The sequence below is a fragment of the Carassius gibelio genome, chromosome A11 (assembly GCF_023724105.1).
Source record: "Carassius gibelio isolate Cgi1373 ecotype wild population from Czech Republic chromosome A11, carGib1.2-hapl.c, whole genome shotgun sequence".
NCBI lineage: Eukaryota > Metazoa > Chordata > Actinopteri > Cypriniformes > Cyprinidae > Carassius > Carassius gibelio.
In genome coordinates, this window is record NC_068381.1 from 19,563,918 (window position 1) to 19,577,310 (window position 13,393).

Consider the following 13,393-nt stretch of genomic DNA (forward strand, 5'->3'; position numbering starts at 1 on the left):
TAGATATAGATATAGATATAGATATATATAGATATAGATATATATATAGATATAGATATATATATATATATATATATATTATATATATATATATATATATATATATAAGATATAGCAAAATAATTATACTCCATGTGAAGTTAACCTGTGGCAAATTCAATTGAATGGGTATGATTTGAAAAGGCACACATGTCTTAATAAAAGGTCTAACAGCTGGTAATGCATATCAGAGCCAAAATCAAGCACTGAGGTCAAAAGAACTGCCTGTTGAGATCAGAATCCGAGTCAAGCGAACTGGGGAAGAGTTCAAAAAAAAAATTATGCTTCATTAAAGGGTCACAGAAGCATGTAGTCTCTGTTAACCTTAAAGGTCCTGTTTTACGCGCTTTTTTGAAACTTTGATTGTGTTTACAGTGTGCAATATAACATGTTCATGTTTCGCGTGTAAAAAACACAGGATTTTTCACACAATTCACCTATCTGTGCTGTTTTCACTGTCATAAAAACGGGCTGATGACTTCCTGGTTCTATAAAGTCCCTCCTTCAGAAATATGTAACCAGTTCTGATTGGGCCAGCGGTTCCTGTGTTTTGATTCGACAGCAGCTAACAGCACGCTGCCCTCCTGCAAACGCGATTGGACTAGTTTTGGACTAGTTTTGAGAAGCAAGTGGGCAGGAGCATGTGCAGGAGATGTATTTATAGTCACAGGAACGTTTTTACTGACGAGATGCGCATGAAAACCACATTTGTTATTTTGCACAGCCCTAACATCTAGTTAACAAAGCTAAACAGCGTTGCCCTTTGTGTAATAAGTTACAGAAACTGTTAAATGCACCAACTTAAATAATAAAATACACTTATCGGTTGTGGTCCATAAACAACACCTTCTCCAGACAAAGAGGGAACTGCTCCATCTTTCAAGAATAATCTTTGTGCGAATCCGGCATTAAACTGATTGAGATTGAGGAAGCTGTCCTCAGCAAAATGTGCTGCACATAGTTTTACATGTGGATTATATTTTTTCCGGAACTGAGTTAAACATATATTGTAACCATTAATCTCCAAGTACAGCGTCCCTGGGAAGCCCAAACAAAGAGGATTGGACTCCGAGATGAAAATAACAGCGTTTCAACGACATGGCGACAAACACAAGCAAAGCTCTTCTTTGTTCTCTGTCGGAGCGCAACAAGGACACAACCCCTTTTTTTTGCATTCATGTGGGCGGAGTTTAGTCAAAAAACTGTTTTAGTGATGTCATTACTGCAGGAACTAGAGGGATGTAGTCCAAACTGGTCGTTCGATGTAGGTGAATTCTGTGAAATAAAATATCTTGCTTGGCATTGAACTTTGAGCTTTAGAATTTTACAGATATTATTTATACTCTAACAACAACATTACACACTAACTAAAGTTTAAAACATAGAATCACGAAGACGGGGACCTTTAATGGAAGAAGTTTTAAACAACTTTCCTTCTGGCTGAGCAACTGATGGAGAAAGGCTTTGGTTTGAGTGGTGACCAAGAACTTGATGGTCACTCTAGTTGAGCTCCATGATCATATGTCAGAAGGACAATGAGAAACAAGACTCTCTGGTCTGATAAACTTCAATTCTAAAAATGTTGTTTGAAGGAAACCAGCCCTGCTCATCACCTGCAGAGTACCATCCCCATAGTAAAGTGTGCTGGTAGCAGCCTCATGCTGTGGGGCTGTTTTTTAGCGACAGGGACTGAGGGACTCGTCAGAGTAGAAGGAAAGATCAGTGTAGCAAAATATAGTGATATCCTTAATGAAAACCTAGTCCAAGGGATTCAGAACCTGAGACTGGGCAGAAGGTTCATCTTCCAATAGGACAATGGCCTTATGAATACAGCAAGAGTGGCTTATAGACAACTCTGTGAATGTCCTTTAGTGACCCAGTCGCCGCCTGAGATTTAACCCAATCAAATATTTTTGGAGAAACTTGAAAATGTGTGTCTGCCCCCATCCAACCTGACAAAGCAAAGTTTTGCTTGCAAGTGAAGTTGTATCTCAGTGGGTGGTCTCTAGCCACCAGGATGAAAGACCTTTTTTTCTATTGGTCACTTACTAATTGTTATTCACCCAAAAAAAATGTTTCCATTGTGTACTGTATATACGGTAAGGGCTAGATGTTGGAAGTATTGTCTACGGCGAGACACTGGCAAAATACTAGTAATACAAAATACTAATATTTACTTGGATCTTTCGCATAAATGAGTAAGCAGCATTTTAAACAATAAAAATATAATATGCACCTTTGCTCAATATTTAATTACAGCTTCAGATGCATTATATTTTCGTTAGCTACAAGCAGGATTTTGGGGTTTTGGCTTAAGCAATTAAGCATTTTGTGGGCCCAAGGTGGCCGCCTACCTTAACCTAAAGGGTAAGTCCACCTCTGATCTTATGCTGCCATGTTGTCAGAATCCGGAAGTGTAGTTTGATGTAATGTAAATTTCACACACAATGTAAATTGCACACATCTACTGAACAAAAAATTATCATCTAGTTAATTCTTAAAAACCTACATTTTCAAAAATGAACATAACTCCTTCAAAATTTGTGTTTTGGGTATGGATGAATGTAATTTACTTTGTAGAACAAAACATAAAAGTACCACCAAGCAATGTTTACCACAAGCCTTTTATTACTCATTAATTGAAAAACCCCATTATAAAACCACATAGGAAAACCTCAAACAAACCACAACTAGTTACAATATGTCAGGCAGTACTCAATTTCATTGTCCGCAATGGACTCATAATAAAGTAAACAATCTGGTAGATATCTATGAGGAATATGGTTTACAATCCTTCCAGAATCTCAAAACTCAATATAATTTGCCGAAGGGTTTACTTATTCAACATCAATCAATCAATCAATCACCTTTATTTATATAGTGCTTTAAACAAAATACATTGCGTCAAAGCACTGAACAACATTCATTTGGAAAACAGTGTCTCAATAATGCAAAATGATAGTTAAAGGCAGTTCATCATTGAATTCAGTGATGTCATCTCTGTTCAGTTGAAAATAGTGTCTGTTTTTATTTGCAATCAAGTCAATGATATCGCTGTAGATGAAGTGACCCCAACTAAGCAAGCCAGAGGCGACAGCGGCAAGGAACCGAAACTCCATCGGTGACAGAATGGAGAAAAAAACCTTGGGAGAAACCAGGCTCAGTTGGGGGGTCAGTTCTCCTCTGACCAGACGAAAACCAGTAGTTCAATTCCAGGCTGCAGCAAAGTCAGATCGTGCAGAAGAATCATCTGTTTCCTGTGGTCTTGTCCTGGTGCTCCTCTGAGACAAGGTCTTTACAGGGGATCTGTATCTGGGCTCTAGTTGTCCTGGTCTCCGCTGTCTTTCAGGGCAGTAGAGGTCCTTTCTAGGTGCTGATCCACCATCTGGTCTGGATACGTACTGGATCCGGGTGACTGCAGTGACCCTCTGATCTGGACACAGACTGGATCTCGTGGCCACGGTGACCTCGGAACAAGAGAGAAACAGACAAATATTAGCGTAGATGCCATTCTTCTAATGATGTAGAAAGTACAGTGTTATGTGAAGTGTTTCCGGTTCCGGTTTACCTAATTAATGCAGCCTAAAAAATCCTTTAACGGTTTTGGATATTAAAAGCATATTAGTATGTTATGTGTATGCCAGGTTAAAGAGATGGGTCTTTAATCTAGATTTAAACTGCAAGAGTGTGTCTGCCTCCCGAACAATGTTTGGTAGGTTATTCCAGAGTTTAGGCGCCAAATAGGAAAAGGATCTGCCGCCCGCAGTTGATTTTGATATTCTAGGTATTATCAAATTGCCTGAGTTTTGAGAACGTAGCGGACGTATAGGAGTATAATGTAAAAGGAGCTCATTCAAATACTGAGGTGCTAAACCATTCAGGGCTTTATAAGTAATAAGCAATATTTTAAAATCTATACGATGTTTGATAGGGAGCCAGTGCAGTGTGGACAGGACCGGGCTAATATGGTCATACTACCTGGTTCTAGTAAGAACTCTTGCTGCTGCATTTTGGACTAGCTGTAGTTTGTTTACCAAGCGTGCAGAACAACCACCCAATAAAGCATTACAATAGTCTAACCTTGAAGTCATAAATGCATGGATTAACATTTCTGCATTTGACACTGAGAGCATAGGCCGTAATTTAGATATATTTTTGAGATGGAAAAATGCAGTTTTACAAATGCTAGAAACGTGGCTTTCTAAGGAAAGATTGCGATCAAGTAGCACACCTAGGTTCCTAACTGATGACGAAGAATTGACAGAGCAACCATCAAGTCTTAGACAGTGTTCTAGGTTATTACAAGCAGAGTTTTAAGGCCCTATGTTTAACACCTCTGTTTTTTCTGAATTTAGCAGTAAGAAATTACTCGTCATCCAATTTTTTATATCGACTATGCATTCCATTAGTTTTTCAAATTGGTGTGTTTCACCGGGCTGCGAGGAAATATAGAGCTGCGTATCATCAGCATAACAGTGAAAGCTAACACCATGTTTCCTGATGATATCTCCCAAGGGTAACATATAAAGCGTGAAGAGTAGCGGCCCTAGTACTGAGCCTTGAGGTACTCCATACTGCACTTGTGATCGATATGATACATCTTCATTCACTGCTACGAACTGATGGCGGTCATATAAGTACGATTTAAACCATGCTAATGCACTTCCACTGATGCCAACAAAGTGTTCAAGTCTATGCAAAAGAATGTTGTGGTCAATTGTGTCAAACGCAGCACTAAGATCCAATAAAACTAATAGAGAGATACACCCACGATCAGATTATAAGAGCAGATCATTTGTAACTCTAAGGAGAGCAGTCTCAGTACTATGATACGGTCTAAATCCTGACTGGAAATCCTCACATATACCATTATTCTCTAAGAAGGAATATAATTGTGAGGATACCACCTTTTCTAGTATCTTGGACAGAAAAGGGAGATTCGAGATTGGTCTATAATTAACAAGTTCTCTGGGGTCAAGGTGTGGCTTTTTTATGAGAGGCTTAATAACAGCCAGTTTGAAGGTTTTGGGGACATATCCTAATGACAATGAGGAATTAATAATAGTCAGAAGAGGACCTATGACTTCTGGAAGCACCTCTTTTAAGAGCTTAGATGGTATAGGGTCTAACATACATGTTGTTGGTTTAGATGATTTAACAAGTTTATACAATTCTTCCTCTCCTATAGTAGAGAATGAGTGGAACTGTTCCTCAGGGGGTCTATAGTGCACTGTCTGATGTGATACGGTAGCTGACGGCTGAATGGTTGCAATTTTATCTCTAATAGTATCGATTTTAGAAGTAAAGTAGTTCATAAAGTCATTACTGTTGTGGTGTTGGGACATGTCAACGCTTGTTGAGGCTTTATTTTTCATTAATGTAGCCACTGTATTGAATAAATACCTGGGGTTATGTTTGTTTTCTTCTAAAAGAGAAGAAAAGTAATCAGATCTAGCAGTTTTTAATGCTTTTCTATAGGATATGCTACTTTACCGCCAAGCAATACGAAATACCTGTAGTTTTGTTTTCCTCCAGCTGCGCTCCATTTTTCGGGCTGCTCTCTTTAGGGTGCGAGTATGCTCATTATACCATGGTGTCAAACTGTTTTACTTAACCTTCCTTAAGCGTAAAGGAGCAACTGTATTTAAAGTGCTAGAAAATAGAGAGTCCATAGTTTCTGTTACATCATCAAGTTGTTCTGAGGTTTTGGATATGCTAAGGAATTCGGATACATCAGGAAGATAACTTAAAAAGCAGTCTTTTGTGGTAGAAGTGATGGTTCTTCGATACTTGTAACAAGAAGTAGAATTTACAATTTTGGCTATATGAAGTTTACACAGAACTAAATAATGATCTGAGATATCATCACTTGGCTGAATAATTTCAACACTATCAACATCAATTCCATGTGACAGTATTAAATCTAGAGTATGATTTCGACAATGAGTAGGTCCTGAAACATGTTGTCTAACACCAATAGAGTTCAGAATGTCTATAAATGCTGATCCCAATGCATCTTTTTCATTATCGACATGGATATTAAAATCACCAACTATTAAGACTTTATCTGCAGCCAGAACTAACTCAGATGTAAAATCACCAAACTCTTTAATAAAGTCTGTATGGTGCCCTGGTGGCCTGTATACAGTAGCCAGTACAAACATAACAGGGGATTTATCATTAACATTGGTTTCTCTGGATAATGTTATATGAAGCACCATTACTTCAAACGAGTTATACTTGAAGCCTGCCCTCTGAGAAATCCTGAAAACGTTGTTATAAATTGAAGCAACTCCTCCCCCTTTGCCTTTTAGACGCGGCTCGTGTTTATAACAATAATCTTGGGGGGTGGACTCATTTTAACATCTCACTTTAGTCAGGCTGTTGTCCCCACATGCTTCAATGCTACCACCATCATTTCAGTTCCGAAGAAGCCATCTCCATCCTGCTCCAATGAATACCGTCCTGTTGCACTTACTCCCATCCTCATGAAGTGCATTTGAACAGCTAGTCATGCACCACATCAAGTCTGCCCTCCCCCCTCCCCGGACCCCTTCCAGTTTGCATATCAGTGACACCGGTCGACCGATGATGCCATTGCCACTGCCATTCACTCAGCACTCACACATCTAGAGGAAAAAGTCTCATACATCAGAATGCTGTTCATAAATTTCAGTTCAGCATTCAACACAATCTTTCAACAGCGCATCCACAAACTGGTCCAGCTGGGTCTCATTTCGATGTGCAACTGGCTGTTGGACTTTCTGACCAGAAGATCTCAGGCAGTTCGGGTCGGCAGCAACACATCCAATACCATCACACTGAACACTGGGGCCCCCCAAGGATGTGTGCTGATCCTCCTCCTCTTCACTCTGCTGACCCACGAACAACACACTGTCACACAACACCAACCTATTCATTAAGTTTGCAGATGGCACGACTGTGGTGGGTCTCATTAGCAACAAAGATGAGACAAACTACAGGAGCAAGGTGAGCCGCCTGGCCGGGTGGTGCAGTAACAACAATCTCTCTCTGAACGTGGAAAAGATGAAGGAGATTGTTGTTGACTTCAGGATAGTGCACACTCAGCATGCTCTTCTGACCATCAATGGTGCGACTGTGGAGAGAGTGAGCAGCACCAAGTTCCTGGGTGTGCACATCACAGAGGACAACTCCTGGACTGACAGCACCACAGCACTGGCCAAGAAAGCACAGCAGCATCTCTACTTCCTCCGCAAACTGAGAAGAGCCAGAGCCCCGGCCCCCATCACCTTCTACAGAGACACCATCGAGAGCATCCTGACTAGCTCACTTTGTGGTATGGAGTCTGCAATGCATCCTGCCAGGAGACTCTTCAACGCATTGTAAGAGCAGCTGAGAAGATCGTTGATGTCTCTCTCCCCTCCCTCCAGGACATTTATGGAACCTGTCTCACACGTAAAGCCCTCTGCATCGCAGGTGATCCCACCCACCCATCCCACAGCTTCTTCAGTCTGCTTCATCCAGGCCAGGACCAGCAGACTGAAGGACAGCTTCATCCATCAGGCTGTCAGGAACCTGAACTCCCTCTCGACCTCGAGTTTTGTGTTGAAACGAACGTAAAGCCAATTTTCTGTTGTACCTTCATTTTGTAAATGAGGCCCATTATATTTTGATTTGAATAAAAAAGACAAAAATAACTCCATAGAGAACTGGGACCTGAGCAGCATGTTGGTACTAGTGTTATTATGTTTACATGTAATACTTAATGTTATTCATGGGGTTATTATTCAACAAGTCAGACGTACATTTCAGATGTCTTTGCTATTCATTAAAATCTATAGACTAATTGAGTGAAATCATTCAGTTTGAATTTACAGTGTTGCTATTATGACATATGTTCAGTAAAAATGCCTGTGATCTTGGAATAAATTGACATTGTACAGGCTACTGGTATTAAGTGTATAATTTTTTTTTTTTTTTTTTAGCCCTTAGACTTTGAAGAAAAAGCAGAACATAAACTCACCATCTTTGTAGAGAACGAAGAGTCTTATTTCTCTTGTGAGGTGAAAGAGAGATCTGCAGATGGACTCTGGAGAATCATCACAAATCCAGCAAAACCATCCTCTAGGGATATTACCATTACAGTGGAAGATGCCAATGACCCGCCATTCTTCCTAGATCCAGTAAGAAAAGTAATTTTGGAAGAAAATGGTGTTGTTGGTGCTTTTGTGGACAAAGTGACAGCAGTCGATCCTGACACTGGACGTCGCCACAAACTTGAGTATGTGTGCAATCATTATAATGATCTGGCTCCAAGTACTTTCTGAACAATGAAGCAATAGTTAAAATGTTTATTTATTTATTTTTTTAAAGAAATATGGTACAAACACAGTTTTCAAGGAAAAAAAATATTTCATATAGGGAAGTTTGTTCCATGGTTTTAGATTTATTAGATTATTTTAAATAAAAATGTTTATATTTTTATATCTAATATAAATGGGTCCAAAAACTTTTTGGTGCCACTCCATATGGAGGATCCAGGCTATTATAAACTGCAAGAGGACATTCAATCCAAATGCAAAAGTTTATTGAAGGAGTTGTCCACAAACATATTCCAAAAACAGGCAAAGGTCATACACAAACAGGCAATCCAAAACAGCAACAGAGTAAGGGGCTGAGGCAAGCAGAGTAATCCAGGAAACAGGCAGAATAACAAGAATAACAAGGATAGAAGGCTTAGAACTGCAGTTATGGCACATACAAGACTTAGCAATGCATGCCAAAATGAACCAGGCTTAAACAGAGTGAGCAGACAGGGTTAACCAGACAATCAATGAGTGCAGAGGAGTCCGTGCAAAGGGTTATGGGAAAAGATGTCCAAGAATGAGTGACCGAGGACTGCGATGGCGTGCCATCTGGTGGTTATCAAAGGCACTCCAGCTGGTGATCGTGACAGAATGTGTCTGTTGAAAATACACTTTTTTTTCTTCCAGGTATTCTATTGATCAGGATCCTGCAGGCTGGTTCAGAGTAGACCAAACAACTGGGGAAATATTTGTAAAAGAGTCTTTGGACAGAGAGTCAAGTCATGTGAACAATGGGACTTATACACTCACTGTCCTTGTGACAGAGAAGGGTAATACTATATATATATATATATATATATATATATATATATATATATATATATATATATATATATTTGCATTTGGCTTGCAAATAAACTGGTAACAACTACATTCATCCTCCATCCATCCCCCATGTTTCCAAACTGCTTGTCCTACTGTATGTAGGGTCTGAGGGATGCTAGAGCCTACTCCAGCATCTTGAACTATAGAAAGAGACAATACCTACAATACCTACATAGTTTACAGCTAAAACTATTATTACCTCTTTTTTCATTTTTTATCATTTAATTGACAGATGACCATCCTCCAATGACAAGCACTGCTACCATTCAGATCTACGTTGAAGACAAAAACGACAATGTGCCCCTTTTAAAGGAGAACATGATTTCTGTCTGTCAGTCTGATGAAGTGTCACATGCAGAGATCACAGCCTTTGACCTCGATGGAGATCCGTACAGCGGCCCATTCAGTTTTGAAATAGTAGGAGATCATAAGAAAGAATGGAGCTTTGACCCCAGTCATGGTAAATAAGAGTTTTATATGATGCTTCATATAGAACCTCATATAGTCTTTTCAACTTTAGATTAGCCTTTTACTAAACTCTTAGGCAAGAGTCATCAGTCACCTTTCGTATTTTTTTTTCTGTGTCTTTTAGGTAGCACAGTGCATTTGGTGAAGGATAAAAGTGTTCATACCAGTCTGTACACACTGATTGTGAAAATCTCTGATAAACAGGGCAGGTTTGTCCTCCAGAACCTCTCTGTTGCTTTGTGTGATTGTGTGGTTTCACCAAACTGTCTGACGCAGCGTAACACACAGCAAAAAGTGGGAAGTGGCATGAAAGGAATTACCATCCTTGCTGCGCTGATGATTTTGGGTGAGCACAGGATTCTGATAAATTCCCTTTTAATTGATTTGATAAATACATTTTATATCCTGTGTTGTCCTACTATTATTGTGGCAGGAGGACAGTTAACTAACTTTTATATTATAATTATTATATAAATTTAATATATTAAGTTATTTTGACGTGACCAAATTATGTAGTTTCAAAGCAAAACATAATACTAAAATAAGAATACCAAATTCCCCCAAACATGTTACTCTCATTGTCCTATGCAAAGCATGATAGGAACTATATATTATTTTTTAAAATATGTATAATGTTTTCTGTTTTGTACTAATAATACAATGATATATAAATAACCCACTGTAATTTCTGCAGTGCGTTCTGCCCAACAACAAATCGGAGGTTGAGTTAAAACAATATTTAAACAAAATAGTTTCTTAAAAAAAACAATATATATATATATATATATATATATATATATATATATATATATATATATATATATATATATATATATATATATATATATTGGGGGTAATGTTGTTAGCTTTTGTTTAATCCAAGCTGAATCAAACAAGTATACACCTGAAATCATGATTTTCCATTAGGATTATACACAAATGTATGTGCACTATGTTATAACTTGTTGTTTTTAAGATGAAAAAGCATGTTGAATCTGAAAGCCACTTTTCCTTTTAGCATGTCTGTTGCTGTCTCTCACTTGCTCTTGTGGGACTGTGAAGTCTCTGGCGCAGGTAGACGATGTCTTAGAAGATGCCCTTCTGCCTTCTAACATAGAGAAACCTGGCACTGATTGTGTGGTAATACCTTCATTAAGATTTCTAATGAAAAGCTAAATGGCACTTTCACAGTGAAGTCTAATACAGGTTTACTCTATTACTCCACATTCATGAAGGTCCCGACTATTCTACTGAAGAACACATCTGTAAGTCACTCAAAGGACACAACTCTTGCCAATTATGGGGTTCAACAGACAGCTGACATTCAGAGGGTAAACATTTATATTTGTTGCATAATGAGGTCTTGGGAATAACTAAGAAATCCTTAAAGAGCCACTGTCATTCTTTACACTACAAAGCATTGTATTGTATTCATTTTATTTGTTGATTACAGGTATCTCGCAAAATTATGGCCGCTCCGAGTCTCCCAGTGGAAATCGATGAGTGCTGGTCTAGAGACAGATCACAGTGCTATTCCAGTGAGGTAATACAGCAGTTCAATATCTCATTTATGAAACTGTCACAATCAAATATCCTTTGAAATTAAAAGTAGAGGTTCAGTATTTACTGTACTGTCTTCTGTTCCATCAGACATGGATGTCTAACCAGTATCAGAGTGGCAACCGCTACCAGGTAAACCTTTATCATTTTATGACATGTTTAAACTTGTGACTGTTCAGTGAAACTTATGAAATCTTAAAATCAGTAATATACAGGAATATTCTTATACCCTAAGGGTTCAACATTTAGCAGGAGGAGCTCACAAAGACGACAGGGTGCCTATTTCATCAGCTGCTCAACTTTACAACGCTTGCTCTCGCAGGTACATTCGCCTTCAGGTTTCCACCCAGGCACGCAAGAGATTAATTCAACATTTATTAATTCATTGACTAAACATAATTCTTTCTCAATTTTCAGAGGCTGCATTCAATACAGTGCCTAGAAAATGAGTTGCTTGATTACGAGCCTCAGCTTTATGCCCTTGAGGACAACCCTGATAATTTTGTAGACCTGGATCCCATAGACCTGCCTATGAATGAGTTTGACCCCGAGAAGCTCTCTGATCTTGGACCAGCATTTAAGAATCTGGCTTACATCTGTAGCCCAGAGAAAGTGTTCTAATCAGAAATGATAGAGAATAGGACCAGATAGTCAGGAGTCAGGAGGATGAAGATGTTTCACCGATGTTTTGAACAGAAGGCTAATTGTTGAAAAAAAAAAAAAAATCAGTGGAGAGATTTTCTTTGTTAAATGTCATTCATAGATAAACTCCTCTGTTTGATTCTCTTTTTGTTCTTATGTTATTGTTATGTCTTAAATGGGTTGGTGTGATAGCATCATTTCTTTACGAATTTCTGTGAATTATTCAAACATGCAAACATTCCCACACATTCGGTCACAGAATGTTGAGAGCATATTTTTTACAGCCTAAATTTCTTCATTCACAACTGGTCTCAAATGTTGCCATTTGTGAGAGAAATTCTCCCTTTGAGAGATTTATTTCAAGCGCAAGTGAAATGCACATGCAAAGAAAAGTTATTCCTACCTCAATTTCAGAAAATACAATGATCTATTTCAATCATGTTTACATATTTTAAAACATATAATATGATGGAAATATTGTACTCAGGGTTACATAGCATTATGTCTTTATTAATCTTCCATTAGTTGTGCTGCCTGTTTTGTGAGAGGATTGTGTACCTGAACATATGACATTTAAATGGCTTTTTATCCTTACACAATTAAAAAAGATCTACAAAAATGTGAAGGAAGTTATTGAATAGTCCACAAATGTATGATTTACCTGTAGCAATGTATTTTTGCCTTTGACCCAGTGATTGAAGTAGAAACAAATTGGCACCGATTTCTTAATTAAAAAGTTTGTTTAGAGAATGGGACACCACACTTGACCTCATGTCATCATGCCATTTCAGCTGTCATGTATTCTTTTAATTTGAGAAAATAAAGTAGATTTTTCATGACCACACTGGTCGTGGAGTAATATTAAATATCAGTAGCTTACTGTATATTTTTAGGTAAAGTATTGCTTTAACACTTCGGTAGTTTGTCATTTCTCAGTTGAAAGCTGAAGGAGGCATTCTATGTTTTCTGTGGTATTTGACACAATATGAGACATGTATGTCAGCAGTGACAGGAAGGATGCAGGAATAGGTGTAGAAATTTGACATTTTATAATCAGTCTCAGTTTTGTATTAGGTGAAATCGTTAATTCCAGGTTACTTTATGCTGATGATGTGACCTGGAAGATAAGGACTAATACAAAAACATTTATGAATTGTATATTTAATGGATATAATACAGAAAATGCAGAATGCAATGTGGTAGATTGTTTTTTCTGGAAACGGATAACTATAATAGTTTAGCTGATTACTAAAATAGTCTTTGTGTAAGGGTAGATGAAGATTTGAGCTTAAAGTTACATTATATATACGTTATAACGTTGAAAAAGTTATGCCTTTGATTCAAGGTCCGCAGAAACACACCACATGTAATATTGCCTTACGGGAATAGAATAAGGGTGCAGACAAATATTACATTTAGACAGTATATTTTGTATGGGTTAGAGCAGTTTTAGACTAATGGTGAGCAGGTTATAGATCAGCATCCAAAAGACAGGGCTGTTTCTTTTAACC

At 38.1% G+C, this 13,393-nt stretch overlaps 1 protein-coding gene across 1 annotated transcript; it reads left to right on the top strand.

Moving 5' to 3' along the window:
• Positions 1 to 7,928: 7,928 nt before the first annotated feature.
• LOC128022847 (desmocollin-2-like) lies at positions 7,929 to 12,721 on the top strand. The gene is made up of 11 exons (XM_052610620.1): positions 7,929 to 7,934; positions 8,007 to 8,302; positions 9,015 to 9,157; positions 9,445 to 9,672; positions 9,805 to 10,026; positions 10,699 to 10,820; positions 10,916 to 11,011; positions 11,134 to 11,223; positions 11,331 to 11,372; positions 11,476 to 11,562; positions 11,658 to 12,721. Exons 1-11 carry the CDS (start codon positions 7,929 to 7,931, stop codon positions 11,859 to 11,861), a joined length of 1,536 nt encoding a protein of 511 aa, XP_052466580.1. The 3' UTR covers positions 11,862 to 12,721.
• Positions 12,722 to 13,393: the final 672 nt, after the last annotated feature.

Coding starts and splice junctions, on each gene's coding strand:
- LOC128022847 (XM_052610620.1), top strand. Junction 9,158..9,444: donor TGTCCTTGTGACAGAGAAGG/GTAATACTATAT, acceptor TTTAATTGACAG/ATGACCATCCTCCAATGACA. Junction 11,224..11,330: donor CACAGTGCTATTCCAGTGAG/GTAATACAGCAG, acceptor CTGTTCCATCAG/ACATGGATGTCTAACCAGTA.